The sequence below is a fragment of the Anabrus simplex genome, chromosome 6 (genome assembly GCF_040414725.1).
Source record: "Anabrus simplex isolate iqAnaSimp1 chromosome 6, ASM4041472v1, whole genome shotgun sequence".
Taxonomy (NCBI): Eukaryota; Metazoa; Arthropoda; class Insecta; order Orthoptera; family Tettigoniidae; genus Anabrus; species Anabrus simplex.
Window position 1 is genome coordinate 299,494,667 of NC_090270.1, and position 21,218 is coordinate 299,515,884.

The 21,218-nt window shown below is 38.5% G+C and overlaps 1 protein-coding gene across 1 annotated transcript in view; it reads left to right on the forward strand.

Moving 5' to 3' along the window:
- The window catches only part of Dhc93AB (Dynein heavy chain at 93AB), a 780,004-nt gene that overhangs the window by 571,816 nt on the left and 186,970 nt on the right, over nucleotides 1-21,218 (forward strand). Inside the window, exons 49-53 of the mRNA XM_068228295.1 lie at nucleotides 4,918-5,111; nucleotides 7,805-8,024; nucleotides 10,995-11,156; nucleotides 19,281-19,480; nucleotides 20,640-20,796. Of these exons, the coding sequence (XP_068084396.1) occupies nucleotides 4,918-5,111; nucleotides 7,805-8,024; nucleotides 10,995-11,156; nucleotides 19,281-19,480; nucleotides 20,640-20,796 (933 nt within the window). The remainder of the gene's footprint in view (nucleotides 1-4,917; nucleotides 5,112-7,804; nucleotides 8,025-10,994; nucleotides 11,157-19,280; nucleotides 19,481-20,639; nucleotides 20,797-21,218) is intronic.

The following is a 21,218-nucleotide window of genomic DNA, read 5'->3' on the forward strand; positions in this document are numbered from 1 at the left end:
TAGCAAGGCGTCGTGCCAAAAGTACACATACTTATAGGTATATCACAAGTGCACAAGTTTTTTAAATGACCCTATTTTACTACAAAGAAATATTTTAAGACAATAACAGTAACATTAAATAACAGTGAACTGTGCTATTTTAGAACGATTATAATTATATATTTAGCTGAAGATGGCCCATTAAAAGACCAAAACTAGTACTGTAATATGACTTGAAATATAATGCATATTTTTATATATAATGCATTGATTATGTGATAACATCCCATCCTTAAATCTTGTGAAAAAAGTACACTACACAGAATCGTTCAGTTGCTCCCACCTTGTTATTACTGGTAGAAATTTAGATAATTGTGTTCAGCCTGGTTGAGAATCAATCTGGAATGAACATGTGATGGCAAAGGGATTAAGGAATTTTCATTCTCCTATCCGAATAAATATTTTTAGTTTGCCCTGAAAATAATTAAAACAAGAATGTGACATCTAAACTGTGACCTGGCGAGATGGCCGTGCGCTTAGGGCCGCGCAGTTGTGAGCATGCATCCGGGAGATAGTGGGTTCAAACTCCACTGTCAACAGCTCTGAAGATGGTTTTCCATGGTTTCCCATTTCTACACCAGGCAAATGCTGGGGCTGTACCTTAATTAAGGCCACGGCTGCTTTCCATCTCCTAGGATTTTCCTATCCCATTGTCGCCATGAAATCTATCTGTGTTAGTGCGATGTAAAGCAAATTGTAAAAAATATATATATATACTTTGCTTGGGAGCAATCATTTGAAAGTTTGTTTAGTCTCACTTAGTGAACACAGACAGTTAATTAAAGTCTCTTTGCTATAAAATAAAAGTATTGTAAAAATGGAGTAATGTCTTTGTCCTTGCAAACTTTGGTATCATTCCAGCCCCATGTGAAAAAAAGTCTGTTTTCCTAAAAATTTGTGTTATGTGAAGTAATTGTACTTTTACTGATTACTTGTTGAAAAAGTTTAAAAAAATAATAATCGTATGGCCTCAGCTACCGTGTGTAGACATTTCGATTTGACGCCATCTGGCTGTCTGCTCGTCAATTTCGACGTTCAGTTTTACTCTAGGTCTGCTAAATGGCAGACAGAGTAAACCAGATCTCTCTTGGGCATCTATGGCCGAGATTTAATTAATTTTGTCGGGTAAATACCAAATGCATCCCCAGAGATCTTTTACATGCCGACATCGTACGACATGGAGTGTCGAATGGACTTTTTTCCGCCCTTCAAAAACCCAACTATCTCTGCCGGGTTTGAACCCTCTATCTTGGGATTCAGAGGCCGACACTCTACCATGGATCCACAGAGGCAGCTGAAAAAGTAATTAGTAATTATAATTGAGTAAAATATTTCTCAAGTAACAAATTCAGCCCAGTTACTTTTATTTTGTTTTCACAAAATTGAATATATATACCAGGTGTATATATGTCTTTTCCGAATAGTATGCAGCATATGAATTTTACTCATACATCAGTTTGTTTGTCTGACATTAACCTATCAACCCACACAAGTTGAGTCCGCCAAACACTAGTGCATGTGTCGTATCGTTCAGTTATCACGTTGTCGTTTGTGCCTGAAAAAAACATTTGCAGCACGCATTGCTTTTTATTATTTAATCAAAAGAAAAAGGCTGTGGAAAGTCATTGTTTGCTGCTAGAAACATACAGTGAACACACTCCATCGATTAGAACATGTGAGGCATGGTTTCGACAATTTAAACGTGGTGATTTCAATGTGAAAGGCCATAAAAGTGTGAAGACGAGCAATTGCAGGCATTACTGGATGATGAACCAACTTAAACTCAACAGCAATTAGCACAAGCATTAAATGTGTCACAAGAAACTATCTATCAGCAGACATTTATGAGCAATGAGGAAGAGCAGTAAACTCGGTAAATTTGTCCCACATGATTTGAATGAACGGCAAATGGCAAAGTCACTTGTGAAATGCTGCTTCAGTGCCATGAAAGAAAATCATTTCTGTACCGAATTGTGACGGGTGATGAAAAATGGATTTATTTTGAAAACCCGAAGAGAAAAATTGTGGCTGTCACCTGGCGAAGCCAGTCCTTCAACACCAAGGCCAAATTACTTCGGCAGGAAGACCATGCTTTGTCTCTGGTGGGAGCAGAGCGGTATTGTGTGTTATGAACTCTTGAAGTCTGGCAAAACCGTTAATGCACAATGTTATCACCAAAAAATGATTAATTTAAATCACGCATTGATCAAAAGATGACCAGAATGGGCCAGAAGACATGGCAAAGTGATTTTGTTATATGACAATGCGCCGTCTCACACATCATAACCAGTGAAAGACACCTTGAAATTGCTTGGATGGGACATCCTTCTGCACCTGCCGTACTTCCCCGACCTGGTGCTATCTGACTATCACCTCTTCGCATCAATGGGGCATGCACTCACAGAGCAGCACTTCAAGAATTTAGAGGAAGTTGGAAAATGGCTCGATGAATGGTTTTTCTGGCATGGTATTTATGTATGTATGTTGGGCATTCAGCCTGAAGGCTGGTTTGATCCTGTGCAGCTCCGCCAACAGCTGTCATAAATAGCCTAGGCATCACTGAAGAGGCATACTAGGGAAATGCGGAGTGAGGTAGTTTCCTGTTGCTTTCCTCACCGAGCCAGCCGTTGCTATTACATATCAGTCTGCCAAGCCCACTGAAATGCATGCACCAACCGACCCTATGAGTGATATTTTCACACCATTCATAACAGGGACTGGCTACATAAGTAATGGTATTACTAGCATCACTCATACCTCAGTCACTTTCATATTGTCAAAGCCAAGGATGAGACTGAGACAGATCAATGAAAGTAACAAATTTGATGTAGCCCATACCAGTGCAATGTAAACACTACATCTTGCCAGCAAAGGCATATGGTATTCATAACTTCCCTGAAAGATGGGCGAAGTGTGTAGAAACCGATGGCCAATATTTTGAATAAACAAAAAATGAATTTCACTTGAAAATTATGTGTTTTCTTTACCACAAAAACCAGCAAAAACTTATGCATACACCTGTTATATAATTTGAACGTGTAACACAATATCGTGAGAAAATCACAATACTAACACCTATGTATTATACATCAAAAGAAAGATCTCCATCTCAGGATTACTAGAAAAATATTAGTAATTTCATTCAGTCCTTTTTTTTGCATGAAGTAGTCATTTATTCAAATAACACAATGCTTAGGTCGTTGCAGTTAACTTTATTTGCCGGTAGACAGCTCTGTGAAAGTTGTCTTTGCTGATCTTTCTATGGCAGCCCGATAGAGGGCTCTATGAAAGTGGTCTATGCAGTTTTTTGTACGTTAGTACAATGGATGGCTCTGTGAAATCAAGTTATCACCAGAATACCAGTTGTTGCTCCATGTAGGTTCTATTAAGTGAGAAACAGAAAGATATCCACCTCAGGATATTCTATATTTCAAGAAGTCCTTTATTATGCAACTTACATTGAATTGTTCAATGTAGGGTAATTAAATGAAATCTGCATGCACTGCCAAGCATGACATTTCACTGTAGAAATGGTAGATGGACACTGTAATACGTGTTGGTACAATGGTTTGGTTTATTGTCCACAACCTCAAGTAAACGACGTACTTAAAGGTATGATGCCACATGGCAATGATTTCATGAACCATGTATAATAGTACAATGTCCTTTGTATCCTTTTCTGCTAACCGTAGCCACATTCCAGGATTAGGTCCTTACTGTTTTAAGATTCAGGGGATGATTCATAGGTACATTTCAGACATACTGCCTGCTGAAAATTGCCGAGCATTATGCAGCCAGCTATGTGACAGATTTAAGTCTTATAGAGAAATGAATTTCATTTTATGGGTCCGTATTGAACTTTGATTAAACCAAATAAAATAATAAGTGAGACATTCCACCTTTTCAATACAAGTTAAATAGTTGTTTGTTAAGTAAACATTTAATAGGACTAGTTTTGACCTATTTAAAGGTCATCTTCAGCCACATCACGTGTAGAAACAGCTGTTTTAAAGATTGTCTTAAAACATATAAGTTTGACACTATGAAAAATTGTTTATAGAATTTCCTGAAAAACACTTTTTTGGTAAAAAATTAGTTCACTTAGCTGTAGGAATATATGAGAAGAAGAAGTCTTATAATATTCTATGTAGTATTCAAGAACGTAGATACAATTCAAAATTCACAGTCTTGATGAGATATGGAACTGGGCATATATGCATAGTGTTGTTGTGGTAGAGGAGAAGAAGTATTTTTTGATATTCTTTTTATAACTGCAAAGCATAGATACATTTTGAATCATTCATAATCTTGATGAGATGTAGAATTGATCATATATGCAAAGAATTGCCTTACTAAAATGTGAGTTGAACAAATATATTATTTATTTAATAAACAATTATTTAATTTGTATTGAAAAGGTGGAATAACTTACTCATTATTTTAGATTCAAGTCTTGCCAACAGAATTCATTATGAAAATTCTATATGTTGCAAAGGTTCAAAAATTCCATATGTATAGTCACAGGGGAAGTGGAAGTTTAAAGGAAAATAAATTTTCTTCTGGAGTTCAGTACATTTTCTGATTTTTAGCCTTTGTTCACAGCTATTGCTGCAACAGGCCACTAGTATTTTCAGTTTAAAGAACTAAGAAACAATAAAACATCAAATAGTCATAAAATTACTTTAAAATTGGAAAACAGCTTGAAAGGAGATCTACATCTTTTCCTGTACTAGAAGAAGCCACAACTGTTTGCACATATTTGGTTTTCAGCTAAAGAAAGAGCCAATAACTTTTTTTTTTCCTTTTTGCCTGGTGTTTTTTCCTCATGTAGCAAGCTTAATATTTTGAATAAATTATAAACGTTCACTGTATTTCTAGGTGGATGCTTATGGCACTGTTCAGCCGCATACTCTCATCAGGCAGCATCTGGATTATAGCCACTGGTACGATCGAACCAAGCTCTCACTCAAGGATATCCACAACTGTCAGTACGTTGCGTGCATGAACCCTACTGCTGGAAGTTTCACCATCAATCCCAGACTTCAAAGGCATTTCTGTGTTTTTGCTGTCAGGTTTGTGGTTCCTCTTCTCAAACTTTCACTCTGTCCTTTTATTGTGTGGTTTACTTTCTTCCTTTCAGCTAAACAGAAGAGAAAAGATAAAAGAATAAAAATACCAATGAGCAGAACATGGCGCTCCATAAAATGAACATCGATAAAGAAAGTCTTATCCCAATGGAAGAAAACTGTGAAAAATTATGAGAAATTGATCTTTTCAGTTTTAGAGTCATTTGCCTTATAAAGGGGGAGGAGTGGTTTTGTATGCCAATCACCCGAAAGCAAACTTCTGGATGTCTCGCAAGTCACCTTTGTCTTCATCCAAATACATAAATGCTATAAAAGTGTTGTGCAACCTGACTGCAGTAAGATCAGTTCCTGACAGAACCTTCAGCTCAACCCATTGCCGCCAAAACATTTGCAATGGGACGGAAATGCTTGGACATGTGCTGGGGTTCTGCAGGAACATCAAATTACTGTATAACAATCCTCACCCTAGAGTAAGGACATCAATTGCCTACCAGTAGTAGTAGTAGTAGTAGTAGTAGTAGTAGTAGTACTCTTCTCAAGGGATCTATGTTTCACAGTAACTAAATATGAGAAGAATATGATTTTCTGTCCTGAGATACTTAATTTTAAGACTTTGGAGATGGCCGTATTTGAGTCTGCTACCCTCCAAAAATTGCAAGATTTTTAATGGTTTTTGAAACTTTTTCAATGGTAGGGAAAGTAATGATTGTAATACATTTTTGAATATTTACAAAGATCACACATTCCTCTACATGAAAATGAGTTTTAATTAACATTATAGTGCAGCAATTTTTAAATATAAATTTATGAAGATAATTTAATCAAAAACAAGCTGCACCTATACATACTATGAAATAGTAGTCAGATTAGTATCAAATGAAAAAGTAAGTTAAGGAATTACCAAATTACTGTTATACAATAAATATGTGAAATTACATTTTCAGATCTGCAAAGTTAAAAAAGGCATTTATAAGTGCAATATTTACTAATTTACTGAGCAATTTGGGTGTCAAGAAGTATAAAGTAACCAAACGAGTTGGCTGAGTGATACCGGCTGTGCAGCTGTACTGTAAACGTAGATTTAGTGGGTTCAAATCCCACCACTGGCAGCCCTGAAGATGATTGTTACTGGTTTTTCACTTTCACACCAAGCAAATGCTGGGTACATAGTGAAATGGCCATACAGTTTGGGTTGCGTAGCTGTGAGCTTATATTAGAGAGATCATAGGTTTGAATCCTGGGGTTACCAGCCAAGAAGATGGCTTGCCATACTTTTCTCACTTTCAAACCAAACAAATACTGGGGTTGTATACCTCAGTGAAGGTTATAGCGACTTCCTTTCTGCTCCTACTCCTTTCTTATCCCATCAACATGGAAATCTTATCTGAGCTAGCGTGACATTAAACTATTACTAGACTAGCTGTCGTACCCGGCTCTGCTTGGATATTTTTCTGAATGTTTAGTTTTAGGATTTGTATTATCTGTTTGAAGTGAATATTTGTAGATTTCTTTATTGTGAAGTTGCTTGATATTTTACAAACTCATTTGTTGATTTAGAGTTATTCTTATATTTGTCGAGCCCTTGTCCCATTTCTCTACGGGGTCAGGTATGAGGTGAGATGAATCTATCGTGGTGGGTTTTTATAACAGGTTGCCGTTCTTGATGTCAACCTCATCAGAGGAGTTAATGAGATGAAATGAATGACATGATATATGATAGTAGGAAGGGAGAGGGTGAAACCCAGTGTTGACACATAGCCTACTCCTGTCGAATAGCACCAAGGGGTCTGCTCAAGTCTTAACGTCCCCATTCGATGGACGAATCACCACCATCAACAGCATCATATGCCCTCACTCCATATGAGCACTGTGGAGAGGTTTGAAATTTAATCCAGGCTTTTGGCATGCAATCTAGTGATTAGAAATTGAATACCTCCTCTATGCTGCTGGCCAACATTCTGAAGGTCAACATTTTTTTGACCAACGGGGCTCGAACCGGCTAACATTGGTGTCAGACCGTTTCGACTTCAACACCTTAACGATCATGGCCACCAGGCAGGCTTAGTGGTTGTTATGTGAGTCTTTAATTTTAAGGTTTTTTTTTTCTAGTTACTTTACGTCGCACCGACACAGATAGGTCTTATGGCGACGATGGAACAGGGAAGGGCTAGGAGAGGGAAGGAAGTGGCCATGGCCTTAATTAAAGTACAGCCCCAGCATTTGCCTGGTGTGAAAATGGGAAACCACGGAAAACTATCTTAAGGGCTGCCGACAGTAGGGTTCGAACCTACTATCTCCTGAATACTGGATATTGGCCGCACTTAAGCGACTGCAGTTATTGAGCTCAGTATTTTAAGTTTTAGTTTGACATCATTTAGTTTCACGTTAAACTTTGTCTGTGTAAAAACAGCTTGTTAAGTCATGTTTTCAGTGTACGTTTCATCTTCAGGGGGATTTTCCTAGAAATAATTTTGTTATGCTTAAATCTTAAGTAGCAACTCTCATAAACAATCTGTTTTAATTTGTAATTAAGTAACAAATATGTTTTTTGGAACAATCTATAATCATTCTCTTTATACCTGCTAAGTAATTTATTGGAAAATGAGGTATACGTTAAATGGTGGATTTATTAGGTGGAATTTTACATGAAATTAATTTCACTTCTTTGTTTGTTGCAGTTTTCCTGGGACCGAGTCATTGAACATGATATATCATTCCATCTTATCTCAACACCTGACCAATCTTGAGTACAGATTCCCTATGACTGTGTCCAAACTCTCCACTAATGTTGTAGCAGCATCTCTGGCATTCCACCACAAGGTTACTCAAGTATTTCTACCAACTGCCATCAAGTTTCATTATGTTTTCAACCTTAGAGATCTCTCTAATGTATTTCAAGTAAGTACCTTTTATATTTACTTATCTGAGCAGCTTCCTCTGCAAATCAGTTCAGAGTCACTATGAAAGGGTAGAGAAGGGTCCACCTATTCAATACCATTAGCTTGTATATTGTCTTATAAAACTGGGACTAGTTTTGACCCCATATGCATCGTCGCCATAAGACCTATCTGTGTCGGTGCGACGTAAAGCCCCTAGCAAAAAAAAAAAAAAAAAAAAAAAGAAAAAATTGACCCCATATATATTGGGTCATCTTCAGCCACGCTCCAACTGGAAGACATATGCACAGATATAACCAATAATAATTTAAACACTCTGATATGTCACAATTTACAGTATTAATTTAAAACATTGATGAAGTCTGAATAACATATCCAAACTTGAAACTAAATGACACATCAAAACTGCTGTGGTTGATGCCAAACTATTTTGTCGCTTCTACAGCAGCCAAATGTTCTTTAGTTGATCTGGGAGTTGGTATCCTTATCTGTGTAGGTGAGCAACTTGTTTCTTCAATAGTAATATGGGAAATGACTTTATGTAGCTTTAAGAGGAACATTTGTAATTTGAATAGGTATTCCTTTCCATCAGATGTAGTGATCTATTGTTTAATTTGTTTTGAAGTGAATGTGTATTGCAGACCCAAAGTCTCACACTCTTGGACACTGCCCTTGAGGCAGTAGAGGTGGGAACCCTCACTGAGTCCATGGGAGAAGCCAACACTGGTTAGTAAATAGATTAAGATGTAAGAAAAGAAAAAAAATATCTTCTTGATTCTTTTGATGTCCTGAGAAATATCTTGAGCCAAAAAGACAAGTTCCTTCTCCTGTGATAGCCACCACATAGTAAGAAATTGTTACCTCATAGATAGAAACACATTCTATAGGCATATTTTAAAAAAAATGTAACGTGTAGAATCCTTCACTTTCAACCAGTAGAACAAAATAAGAAGTAGATTTGCCAACTGCTTCATCTCAACACACAGTCTGCCTGCCATAACACAGAGTAAGCCTCAACAAGGAATATGAATGCTATCAAGTGACAAAAAAAAAAAAATTATTATTTTGACTACCAAGCAGTGTAAAACTTAACAGTAATAGAAGTCCACAACCTGTCACTCCATAAGATTGCCCATTTTTGTGTGATTTCACTGCAATACTTTTACTCCTCAAGGGTTGAATATTTAAAAAAGTTTCTTAGCTATTAATTGTGACTTAAGAGGAACCTCTACATCAAATATCACTCTCATCAATTAGTCATTTCCTGAAGTATCATGATTTGTGAGTGAGTACGCATTACAGAATTATGTCCATTAAAAATCCACCTTAGTCGATACACAAATGTTAATTAAAAACACAATTAGTGATACATGTTTTAGCTTTTTTGGGCCTTCTTCAGTTTTGAAAAGAATATCAAGTTTGTAGAAAAGGATCTAGAGGAAGCACCACATTCTTCTTCTTCTTAATGTGCCATCTTCTAGCGAAGGTTGGCAGTCAACGTGGCGATCTTGAAGTTGGATGCAGTGATACGGAACAGAGACATCGTGTCCAACCCATACCAGTCTACGAGGTTCTTCATCCATAGAGTTCGTTGTCTACCAGGACTCCTACGTCCTTCTATTTTTCATTTTATAACAAGCTGCAAGATTCTGTAGTTATCATTCTGCATTATATGGCTGAAGTATTCCAGCTTCTGCCTTTTAATGGTCAGCATGACTTCAGTCTTCTTTCCAAGTCGATCCAACACCTCAGAATTGCGTATTCTGTCTGTCCACGAAATGTGAAGCATCCGTCTGTTCATCCACATTTCGAATGCTTCCAATCTTTTGCAGAGGGCTTGAGTAAGTGTCCAGCCTTCCATTCCATAAAGTAACATGGGAAAGATGTAGGCACGGACCAGACGGAGCCTTAGGTTTAGTTGTAGGTTGCAGTTGTTGAGCAGCTTCTTCAACTGCATGAAGATGCTTCTCACTTGTATTTCGTGGCTGCAGTCCCATTTTTGGTTGAGGTAACATCCTAGATACTGGTATTGGTGAACCCCAGCGATGGGTTCATTGTCAAGAGCGAGTTGCACGGGACATCTTGCTGCTTACTGTCGACCATGAACTGAGTTTTCTTAATGTTTATCTTCAGTCTTCTGTTGTTGCAAGCACCATTCACTTTGTCTAATAATATTTCAAGGTCTTCTGCATTGTCTGCTAGCAATACTGTGTCATCAGCATAATGGAGGTTGTTTAGACGTTCCCCGTTGATAATGATGCTTATGGTAGATGGTTCTTCCACAGCTTCTGCAAGGATAGCCTCTGAGTAAATGTTGAAGAGTAGAGGTGACAATATGCATCCTTGTCAAATGCCAGAGTGGATGCCTATTTCTTCTGACAGGTTTTCCTCAGTCTTGACTGCTGCTTTCTGACCACAGTACAAGTTTGCAATAATCCGAATATCACGGTCGTGCCAAGCAGGTCAGCTGTTGAAAGCAGCAAGAGAGGGAGAAGATAAAGTTGTGGGAGGGAGAACTTACATGAAATGAGGGGAAGAGTTGTGACTTTATATTCTATTAAGAAGGAATAACAATATCTTGAAGAGAACGATAGCTTGTTCAGTAGTTTCATTTAAATTGAAAATAGGGTTAAAACCCTGATCGAAATGGATGAAAATGTTTTCATATGTGTTCAGTAACTTACTCTTATTTTCTCTGTGGAGAATTAATAGATTATCTTCAATGGATGTGAATTCATGTTGGAAATCTGACATATGTTCATTCATAGCTGAAAATCGATTGCGCTTTTTAGCATTAACATGTTCTAGATACTGGATAATGAAATTTCTGCCAGTTTGGCCAATGTAAGCAGAGAGAGAGAGAGAGAGTGTGTGTGTGTGTGTGTGTGTGTGTGTGTGCGCGCGCGCGCGCACGCGTGCGTGAGTGTCATCGTAATTCTTCCTCTTTTGTATTAAATTTTATTCTCTCCAGGGCCTGCTCTTCAGTCAAGGAGACTGCCTCACTCAATCCACTGATCTCGTGAGATTGTGGATGCATGAGACGCAGCGAGTGTATGGTGATAAACTGGTGGATGATAAGGATATAGAAGCCTTCAGTAAGATACAAATGGATGTAATCAAGAAGAGTTTTGAGGTAAGCTCCATGAAATGCTTACCAATTATATCCAAATTTTTTTATTTCTTTTACTCAATATTTTTTACTGCAAACATTTACTCTAGTAACAAATCAATATACTTGTGGCAAAACAACCCATTAGGGATTTGGCCTGCCAAGATGACTGCTGTCTATCTCGAGAGCCATGACAACATCTATAGCTGTATTGCTTGGCTCTCCTTAACTGGGTTCCCATAACCCAAGTCCATCAGTGAGGTGAATAATTCCTTCTGTAGTTACCAATTTTCCACCTACTACCCTTTCTGAAAGGAGCCTCCGCGGCTCAGGCGGCAGCATGCCAGCCTCTCACCGCTGGGTTCTGTGGTTCAAATCCTGGTCACTCCATGTGAGATTTGTGCAGGACAAAGCGGAGGCAGGACAGGTTTTTCTCCGGGTACTCCAGTTTTTCCTGTCATATTTCATTCCAGCAACACTCTCCAGTATCATTTCCTTTCATTAATCATTGCCCCAGAGGAGTGCGTTAGGCTTCGGCAGCTGGCACAATTCCTATTCTCGCTGCTAGATGAGGGCTTCATTCATGCCATTCCTGACTCGGTCGAATGACTGGAAACAGGCTGTGGACATTTTTACCCTTTCTGAAAAGGGGAACTGTGATGCCCTATGTTCAACCAACCAGAATTTTTCCTCCATTCCACCCATGAATGCTAGCAGCTTTCAGTCATGTTATGATGTATTTTTATTTATTTTTATTTACATATTTTACGCCCACATTGGAGCACTGAAATCAATACATTTGAGTTAATTTCTTCTTCTTCTTCTCCCAGAACTTTTTCATCCTCTCCGACCTGGAAGCCCTTTGTGTGTCCGATATAGTATATTGTTTCCGTTCAACTGCTTTTAGTTTGAGACTTATGCTTTTGTTCTTCAAAATCCTCTTCTCTTTTCTGTCTTTGATTTGTTGCCGAGTTATACCCAATTCTTCCAAATCGTCCTGAACTTCTTTGAACCAATTATTATTGATTTTATTCTTCAAAAAGTAATCGAATAGTTGTTTCAATATCCTGGTGTCTGCTAATCTTGATATGTGACAGAAAAAGGAAATTCTTCTTTTACGCATTGTAGATATTATTGATTCACATTCACGATAGACAATGTTGTTAGGCAACAATCTCCACTGTCCATCAACTTGGTGTTTTTTATTAATAATTGTTCTAAGAATTCTTCTCTCAGTTTTCTGTAATTTGTCTGTTGTAGATTTTACATTTAATTTGAATAAAGTTTCACTAGCATAGGTTGCCTCTGGTTTAACTATGGAATTATAGTGTTTCAGCTTAGCGTTTATCGAAAGAGATTTTTTTTTATAGGTTGGCCAGGTAAGTCTTTGTGCTTGTTTAAATTTAGTTGTTCTGTGTTCTATTGCTTCTTTTTCATTTGTGTTCCATGTTATTATTTCCCCAAGATATTTGAATTTCTGAACAATTTTAATCTCTTTATTACTGTTCAGCTGAATAACTGGTAAATCAACTTTAAAAGTTGGCATCATTTCTGTTTTTTCAAATGAAATTTGTAATCCCATTTTTTTAGCTATAATTTCTAGTTGTTCAATTTGAAATTTAGCCTCTTCTATTGTATTTGCAAGTAATGCTAAATCGTCCGCAAAAGCAAGGCAGTTGAGTTTAATATTTCTACCGATCTTGATAGTTGGTTGGCATTTCTTGTTCCATTCACGCATAACCTTCTCCAATGCACAATTAAATAACAATGGTGAAAGTCCGTCTCCTTGTCGAAGTCCAGTTCTTATAGTGAATGATTCTGATAATATGATGTATTATGTGTGAAACATCCATCATTTAGCATAAAATTAAAGCAGTACTGTTCTTTTTTCTGTCATTGAGATGGTACATTGATCGAATTGAGTAGGTGTTGAGCAATCTATGTATTAAAATGCGTACTAAAAAAGGCTTTGTCCAGTTCGTCCAGCCATTCTACTGGACCGGTTTGCTTCATTCTGTTTTTATTCTCTCCGGAATTACCTGCCAGTGAATCATCATATGTTGATAGGTCTCTAAGTTTAATCAACTTCGAGTAATCCTAAAATCAAAATCACTAAATGACTGCACTTAGCAGGTTGCACACAGTTAAGGAGCAATATCTTTACATAAAGATATCGGCGAAGCTAAACTATTAAAAAAGGCAGGTGTGTATATGCAAACCTGCCATTTCAATCAGTCTTCGTACACATATGACTTACTATCTGGAGAAAAATACTGTAGGAGGAAGACATCCCTATGGTTGGGGGTTGGGAGGGAATGACATGGAAAATCATCAGAAACAACCAATATTGGTGTCAAATCCATAGTTTTTGGTGTTGCCAAGATGAATTTTGACACTGGATGCCGTTTAAGTGTATGCGCATCATCCATATCGACACGGGGTCACAAAAGGTGAAAAGGAAAATGTCCAGATTGACCGAGGTTAGTGTTGAATCCACAATTTTCAAGTACGCTAGGGTGATTGGCGACAGTCTCAATGGCGGTTGAAATTGTGTACATCATACAGTGAAACTCTGTTAAGAAGTTTTTCAAGGGACTGCAAAAAAAAAAAACTTCTTAAGCAGGAAACTTCTTAAAAGGGGTAATGCCCAAAAACTTTTTCTGTACTTTGAAATACATGTGAAACACACAGCCAACAGATTTCCTTGTTTGTGAACAATACCGAAATAGGCCGATATATAAGAGCTGCTAACAGAAAGCCACAATATAAAAATTCGATTATCATGACAATATTTTTAGAGATAAAGTAAAATAATTAAACATACCGTATTATAAATATATTTGATAAGAGAAGGGAACATATTATATAAAAACATTGCAAGGTTTGCTTATTTTAGCAGACAGAACCATTTCCTTCCACGCTTCCCTTTCCTCCACACTTACACTCTCTGCTTTGCCACAAATTGTTTTGTAAACGATGCTGGCTCTATTTTTAAAGCGGTCCAGCCACCCATTCGATGCGGTAAAAGGTACCCTTAATTTGCATGCGGCTTTCTCCTTCACAATAGTCCCACTGAAAGGTATGTTTAAAATTCGCTGCTGTATAAACCATATTAGCAGAGCTTGTTCTCTTTCATCGTACTTTTCAGATTTAACTTCCTTGCAATTTGCTGAAGTATTCTCTGCAGAAGCAGAGATCTCTCCTTTCTTTGCTATAATGCCGTTCAAAGTAGACGGCGGCATCCCCAGCTCCTTTGCCAAAGCAACACGGGAAAGTGTAGAAGACTCCACTTTCCTTATAATCTCCACTTTGTCTTTTATTGTTAGTGCCTTTCACATGATCTCTTTCCTCAGAGTTCCACTCATTTTCACTTAAAAAGTTTGTACGTTGATATTACAAGTACAACTAACTTCCCCGACTCCTATTTATACTAATTACGACGCTACACTATGCTTAGCAATCCATAGCTTAGACTTACAAGACGCAAAGACAAGCCGTGTACTACAGTTTGTTAGCATGTGCTTTCTATCTTCCTCACACCCCCGACACCTGCTTCAAGGATAACGGCAGCAAATGGGAAATCTGGCAACTTATTCTTAGAGATTCTTAGAACCTAGGCCAAAATTGCCCCTGCATTTCTACTGGTTGTCACGGCAACGGGCGTGGTTTCTGGCTGTATAATGTAACTATTTAAAATAGTTTATTTGAATCCGCCTTGATCAATACACTCATTAAATGAAAGAAAAACTATTTATTAAACCAAACATGTTTCGTGAAATCTCAACCATTCCCTTCCTCAGTGGTCAGATCAAAGAACAAAACATTATTACACAATCTTTTGTTTTGTAAACCTATCATGGTTAAGTTTATTAACAGTTTCTGGCTGTTTCACAAGTACCGCATGGCCAAGCCAGTATTGAGTTTATTTTCCCGCTTCAATCCTCTTCATGCTATAGGTAATGAAGAAAAGAAACACAGGTTCAAAGTTGCAGAAATGAGTGCATGGAAAAGTATCTGGGGCAATAAAGGCGCAGTAGCAACGCTAGCACATCTAAACGTTAACAGTTTCTTTCCCCGCGAGAATTTTATTTCATGTCTCCTCATCCTTGTGCAACGTTCTAGTAATGCGATGTAATAATTACGAGTGACACGATAATACAATGTTTAGCTCGTATAAAGGTAAAATTAAAAATAACTTTCAATTTTATGCCAACACGTGGTAATGCAATGCCTCTGTGTGCCTCCCATCAATACCCAGTTGTCTATCAACATTCATTCAACCTCGTAAACGATCGGGATCTTTTGGCCGGCTTGTTTGGCGGCATGTGTATCAGCTGGCTGCTGGCAAGTCGGCTGTTTTCTACATAGAGTCAGAAAGTTGTTTTTATTCACCTCACTAATAATGGACACGGAAAATCTTATCAGTTTAGTTCAAAAACGTAATTTCCTCTACGGCAAGACCCATAAGTATTATTGCAACAACAACGTAAGAGAGAATGCCAGGAAGGAAATAAGCAAAGGAATGAAAAATCAAACAGGTTAGAATATTCAATTTTGTGGTAGATTAACAGTAATGTTGTGGACAAATACACTTTACGGTTTTTAATAAATATTTAGACCACCTCGATTAATGACTTCACCCTGTTGCGGCCCGCAAATTACTGCATTAAAGTTTTATCAAACCATGCATTGTGTGCTTTATGTTTCCCACGTAGAATCCCGTTTGATTCTATTCCGCTAGATGGAACGATGGAGTGGAAATTTCGACTGATGGGTTCGATTCGATTCCACAAGGTGAGAGTGAGCATCTGGTGTCTGTGTTGTCATAGCGTGACATCATATGGCCTTGGCAGGCCCGCACATGTTCCGTGACACCAGACACACACCGCGAGCGTGCGAACGTTCTAACACAGGGTGCAACTTGCGCGGAGACTGGAGGGTTCTAACCATGGGCTGCTTTGAGCGGACGTTTTCTATTTCAAGGGGCTCTAAAATCTGAACTGTTTAACCGGGAAATATATTTACAACAGAACACTTTACACGGGAAAAATATACATATATCTTAATGCAACTGATCAAGGGACCAAGAATATCACACTTCTTAGGTGGGAAAACTTCTTATGCGGGAACTTCTTAACCGAGTTTCACTGTATTCATGATGCAACGCGTAAATATGTACCGTACAATTATAACTTTTTATTATTTATGTGAAAAGATGAACTACTTCCCAGACACCACGGGCTGCACAAGGACAAACTATCTAAGATTAAAACTTTAAATTAAACGCACAACAATCATCATCATCATCATCATTTCCCAACTCCAGTTTCCCGGGTGTGGTGTACAAGTGCTCGCCATCTCCTTCTGTCTTCATACATCTTCTGATCCAGTACATCCTCCCATTTGTATCCTCTCTCCTCCACATCTGATCTTACAGTCTCTATCCATCGTTTTCTTGGTCTTCCCTGTGGTCTTCTTCCTACGAGATTAAGGTCGAAATATTTTCTGGCAGGTCTTTCCCTGTTCATTCTCATTATGTGCCCATACCACTGAAATCTGCGTTTCTTTATGACACTGATAATAGAAACCTCAATACCAGCTACTTTCCTATTCACTTCATTTCTGATCTTGTCCTTTCTGGTTGTTTCGTTCATGGTTCTAATGAATCTCATTTCATTTGCTTGGATTCTACTGAAGTCTTTGTTTAGTAGGGTACATGTCTCTAAACCATACGTGAGGATTGGTATGAAGTAAGTGTGGTACATGATTGTTTTTTCTTTCTGTGATATTTTGCAGTCCCAGAGGAGATTTCTGACTTGACTGTAGAAGTTCGATGCTTTCTGTGTCCTGCTGAGTATTTCCTGCCTAACAGTGTTGTCTTTTGAGATTGTGACACAACAATAACTCTGAAGAAAGAAACACAAAAAAAACCTAGAACCTGTTTTCCAGTCATTGACCTGGTCAGGGATGGAATGTATGAAGCCTCCATCTTGCGGTGAGGACAGGAATTGTGCCAGCTGCCGAAACCTATCGCACTCCTTTGGGGCAATGATTAACGAATGACAGATGAAATGAAATGATACTGGAGTGTGTTGCTGGAATGAAATATAACAGGGAAAACCAGAGAACCCGGAGGAAAACCTGTCCTGCCTCCACTTTGTCCAGCACAAATCTCACATGGAGTGACTGGGATTTGAACCAAGGAACCCAGTGGCGAGAGGCCGACATGCTGCCACCTGAGCCATGGAGGCTTCACAACAATAACTGTAAAGCTACAAAGTAGTTCATAAAATATCCATCATCACAGTAAAGAATCTAAATAAATTCACTTGACACATAATAAAGTAAACATTAAAAAATACCTGGGTGGTGCATGGAGCATTTTCATATCAAGACACATTATCTGAATGCTGTGGAGTGGCACGGGTCCTCTAGTATGCTATAAGCATATTATTAACCTTTTCACTCCCAAGTATCTTTCCTGCTTATGCATGCCTCATCCCGGGTTATTTTCAATAATTTCACACTAGCTGAAATAAGCTAATATTTATCTTATGTTTACAACTATTTACAAAGTTTTATGACCAAAAGTGAAATTAATACATTATCCCTTCACATTTTCATCGAAACTTCACTACTGTGTGGTAATTTTCCATGCAGGGGGTGTACACAAAGTGAAGCACTACACTTCACACATTCATATCTAGTTTCCTTCCTCTTATGGCTTGTCTTATTTGTCCTTTGTGAATAACGTTATGAATATTTTGTATTCGGTAGAATGTTCATTGAGGTTAAGTTCGTCCCTAATGACAGACTGGGTTGGGTCAAAATCATGTTTTATTGGTGTAAAATTAGCGTCATTTATCCAGGTTCTACGAGAAACTGTATTTGGTGGCACTAACCTCGGCCGTTTCCGCACCATGTGATCAGATTCAATTTCTAATTCCTCCTCCTCCCCACCTTCAGATAAATCACTCCTACTATCACTCTCCACAGAATCATTCACTAATATATCATCTTAACTATCCTCGTAATAGTCAGACTCGTCATCATTACGTAAAACATCTAAAATATCACTTTCCGTCAACCTTTGTTTACTAGTGCTTATGGATGCAGCCATGTTGGGTGACTCAAGACAGCTGTCGAAGAAGAGTGTAAGCGTCGATACTAAATATACGGTGCTTGCGATGTATCAAGATAGCTGTGTTCTTCTCTGAGCATTGTCAGATGATGCCATCTCACGTTCAGCGACAGAACTGGAACATACAAATAAATTCAGCACCGGTAGAGAGCGGGACATTTGAAATATGAGTTAACTTGTGGTTGTGACAGCGGAAGACACTCGGATGTCCGAGTTAACTCGGGCATGGAAGTGAAAAGGTTAATAGTTAATGCCATTGTGTTTCCTTGCTTATTACTGAGCAATTTGGCAGTGTAATATTGGTCACATAGCTAGCTATCTATCTATCTATCTATCTATCTATCTATCTATCTATCTATCTATCTATCTATCTATCAATCAATCAATCAATCAATCACTACTGATATGCATATAGGGTAGTCGCCCAGGTGGCAGATTCCCTATCTGTTGTTTTCCTTGTATTTTCTTAAATGATTGCAAAGAAATTGGAAATTTATTGAACATCTCCCTTGTTAAGTTACTCCAATCCCTAACTCCCCTCCCTATAAATGCCACTGGGATCTGAAGAGGAGTTATAGCTATAGGCTTGGATTCAGGAGCTGGTGGGTTCAAACTCAACTGCCAGTGTTCTTGAACATGGTTTTATTTGGCTTCCCGTTTTTCACACCAGACAAATGTTTGGGCTGCACCCTAATTAAGTCTGTAACTGCTTGCTTCCCAGACTTAGCCCTTCCTTATCCCACACTGCTAAAATCTGTGAGCATTAGTGTGACATTAAAGGGCTAGCATAAATAAATCTACTTATTATCCTCATCTTTCAGAAAATAAAAGTTTTTTGTTTTTTCAGTTATGCTCCAGATGACCTTGATTATGGTGCTCTTGAAACCTCTTAGATAATGTAACCTATTACTGTAGTACTGAGTGAAATTTTTATTTACCTTGTTGAAATCCAGAAATTTAACCTGAATTATAAGCATACTTTCTCTAGTTATTTCATTGTGATCTAGGAGCTGGATGAAGGTCTTGTGCTAGAGAAGCCCAACATTTACTGCCATTTTGCTCAAGGAATTGGTGAACCAAAGTACATGCCTGTCAAGGACTGGGACTCTCTCAGTGGCCTTCTGCAGGATGCACTGGTCAGTTATAATGACTTGGTGGCAGCTATGAATCTTGTGCTATTTGAAGATGCCATGATGCACATATGCAGGTAAATTTTACTTTTGATTTACATTTTTGTGTTAAGTAGAGAAGTAGATACTTCTTTTAACTTGAATATTATTTCCTGTTAACAAGCATGGTGCGTTAACCACTCAGACACTTCAGCTGGATAGGCACATCACATAATTACTCTTCTAACACTGAAGACTTTCTTTCCAAAAATCAACATTCACTAATAAAATACAAATATTAACATGTTATATAGAATGTACTTGAAATAAACTTTCAACATATTAGGTCGTTACATACCAAAGAGGTTGTGGGTTTGGATCCCACTGGTATCCAACTCTTGTTCTTTTCTGACCCTGACGGCATTAGAGCATTCAAGGCCTAAGAAGCCTTTCATTTTTACTCCCTTCATGGCTCTGTTTTTTCTTTGGTTGATATCTTCATTTTTCGAAGTGACAGACCCCTTTCATTTTTTCCTGTGATTAGTGTTAATAGAGGATGGTTGCCCAGTTTCACTTCCTCCTAAAACAGTAACCACCACCACTGCGTCCGGCTCCATGGCTAAATGGTTAGAGTGCTGGCCTATGGCCACAGGGGTCCCGGGTTCGATTCCCGGCTGGGTCGGAGATTTTAACCTTAAATGGTTAATTCCCTTGGCTCGGGGACCAGGTGTTTGTGCTGTCCCCAACATCCCTGCAACTCGCACACCACACATAACGCTGTCTTCCACCACAATAACAGTCCAACTCAGCTGAATGGTCAGCGTACTGGCCTTCGGTTCAGAGGGTCCTGGGTTCGATTCCCGGCCGTGTCAGGGATTTTAACCTTCATTGGTTAATTCCAATGACCCGGGGGCTGGGTGTATGTGCTGTCCCCAACATCCCTGCAACCCACACACCACACACAACACTACCCTCCACCACAATAACATGCAGTTACCTACACGTGGCAGATGCCGCCCACCCTCATCTGAGGGTCTGCCTTACAAGGGCTGCACTCGGCTAGAAATAGCCACACAAAATTATTATTACCACAATAACACACAGCTACCTACACATGGCAGATGCTGCCCACCCTCATCAGAGGGTCTGGCTTACAAGGGCTGCACCCAACTAGAAATAGCCACACGAAATTATAATTATTATACCACCACCGCTATCACAAATATATGCTACAGTGTGCTGTTTGGGTATGTACAGAATCAACCGCATTTTGGAAACTCCACGTGGCAGTGCACTTCTTGTGGGTGTTGGAGGTTCAGGGAAGCAATCTCTCTCAAGACTTGCTGCCTTCATATCAAGTCTGGAGGTGGCCCAGATCCAATTACGCAAAGGCTATGGTATCATAGATCTTAAGGTAAGGTGCTATTTAAGGCATAAATTGCTTTGCAGTCTTGTTGTATAAAAACTGTATGTTGTTTGGGCCATCAGTCTATAGACTGGTTTCATGCAGCTCTCCACGCCACCCTATCCTGTGCTAACCTTTTCATTTCTATGTAACTCCTACATCTACTCAAATATGTTTGTCATATTCATAACTTGGTCTACCACTATCATTCATACCGCCTACACTTCTCTCAAAAACTAACTTCACAAGACTTGGATGTCTTAAGATCTGTCCTATTGTTCTGTCTCTTCTTCTGGTCAAATTTCACAATCGTTCTCCTCTCACCAATTCTAATTCAGTATCTCTTCATTTGTGATTCAATATACCCATCTCATATTCAGCATTCTTCTGTAACACCACATTTCAAAAGCTTCTATTCTCTTCCTTTCTGA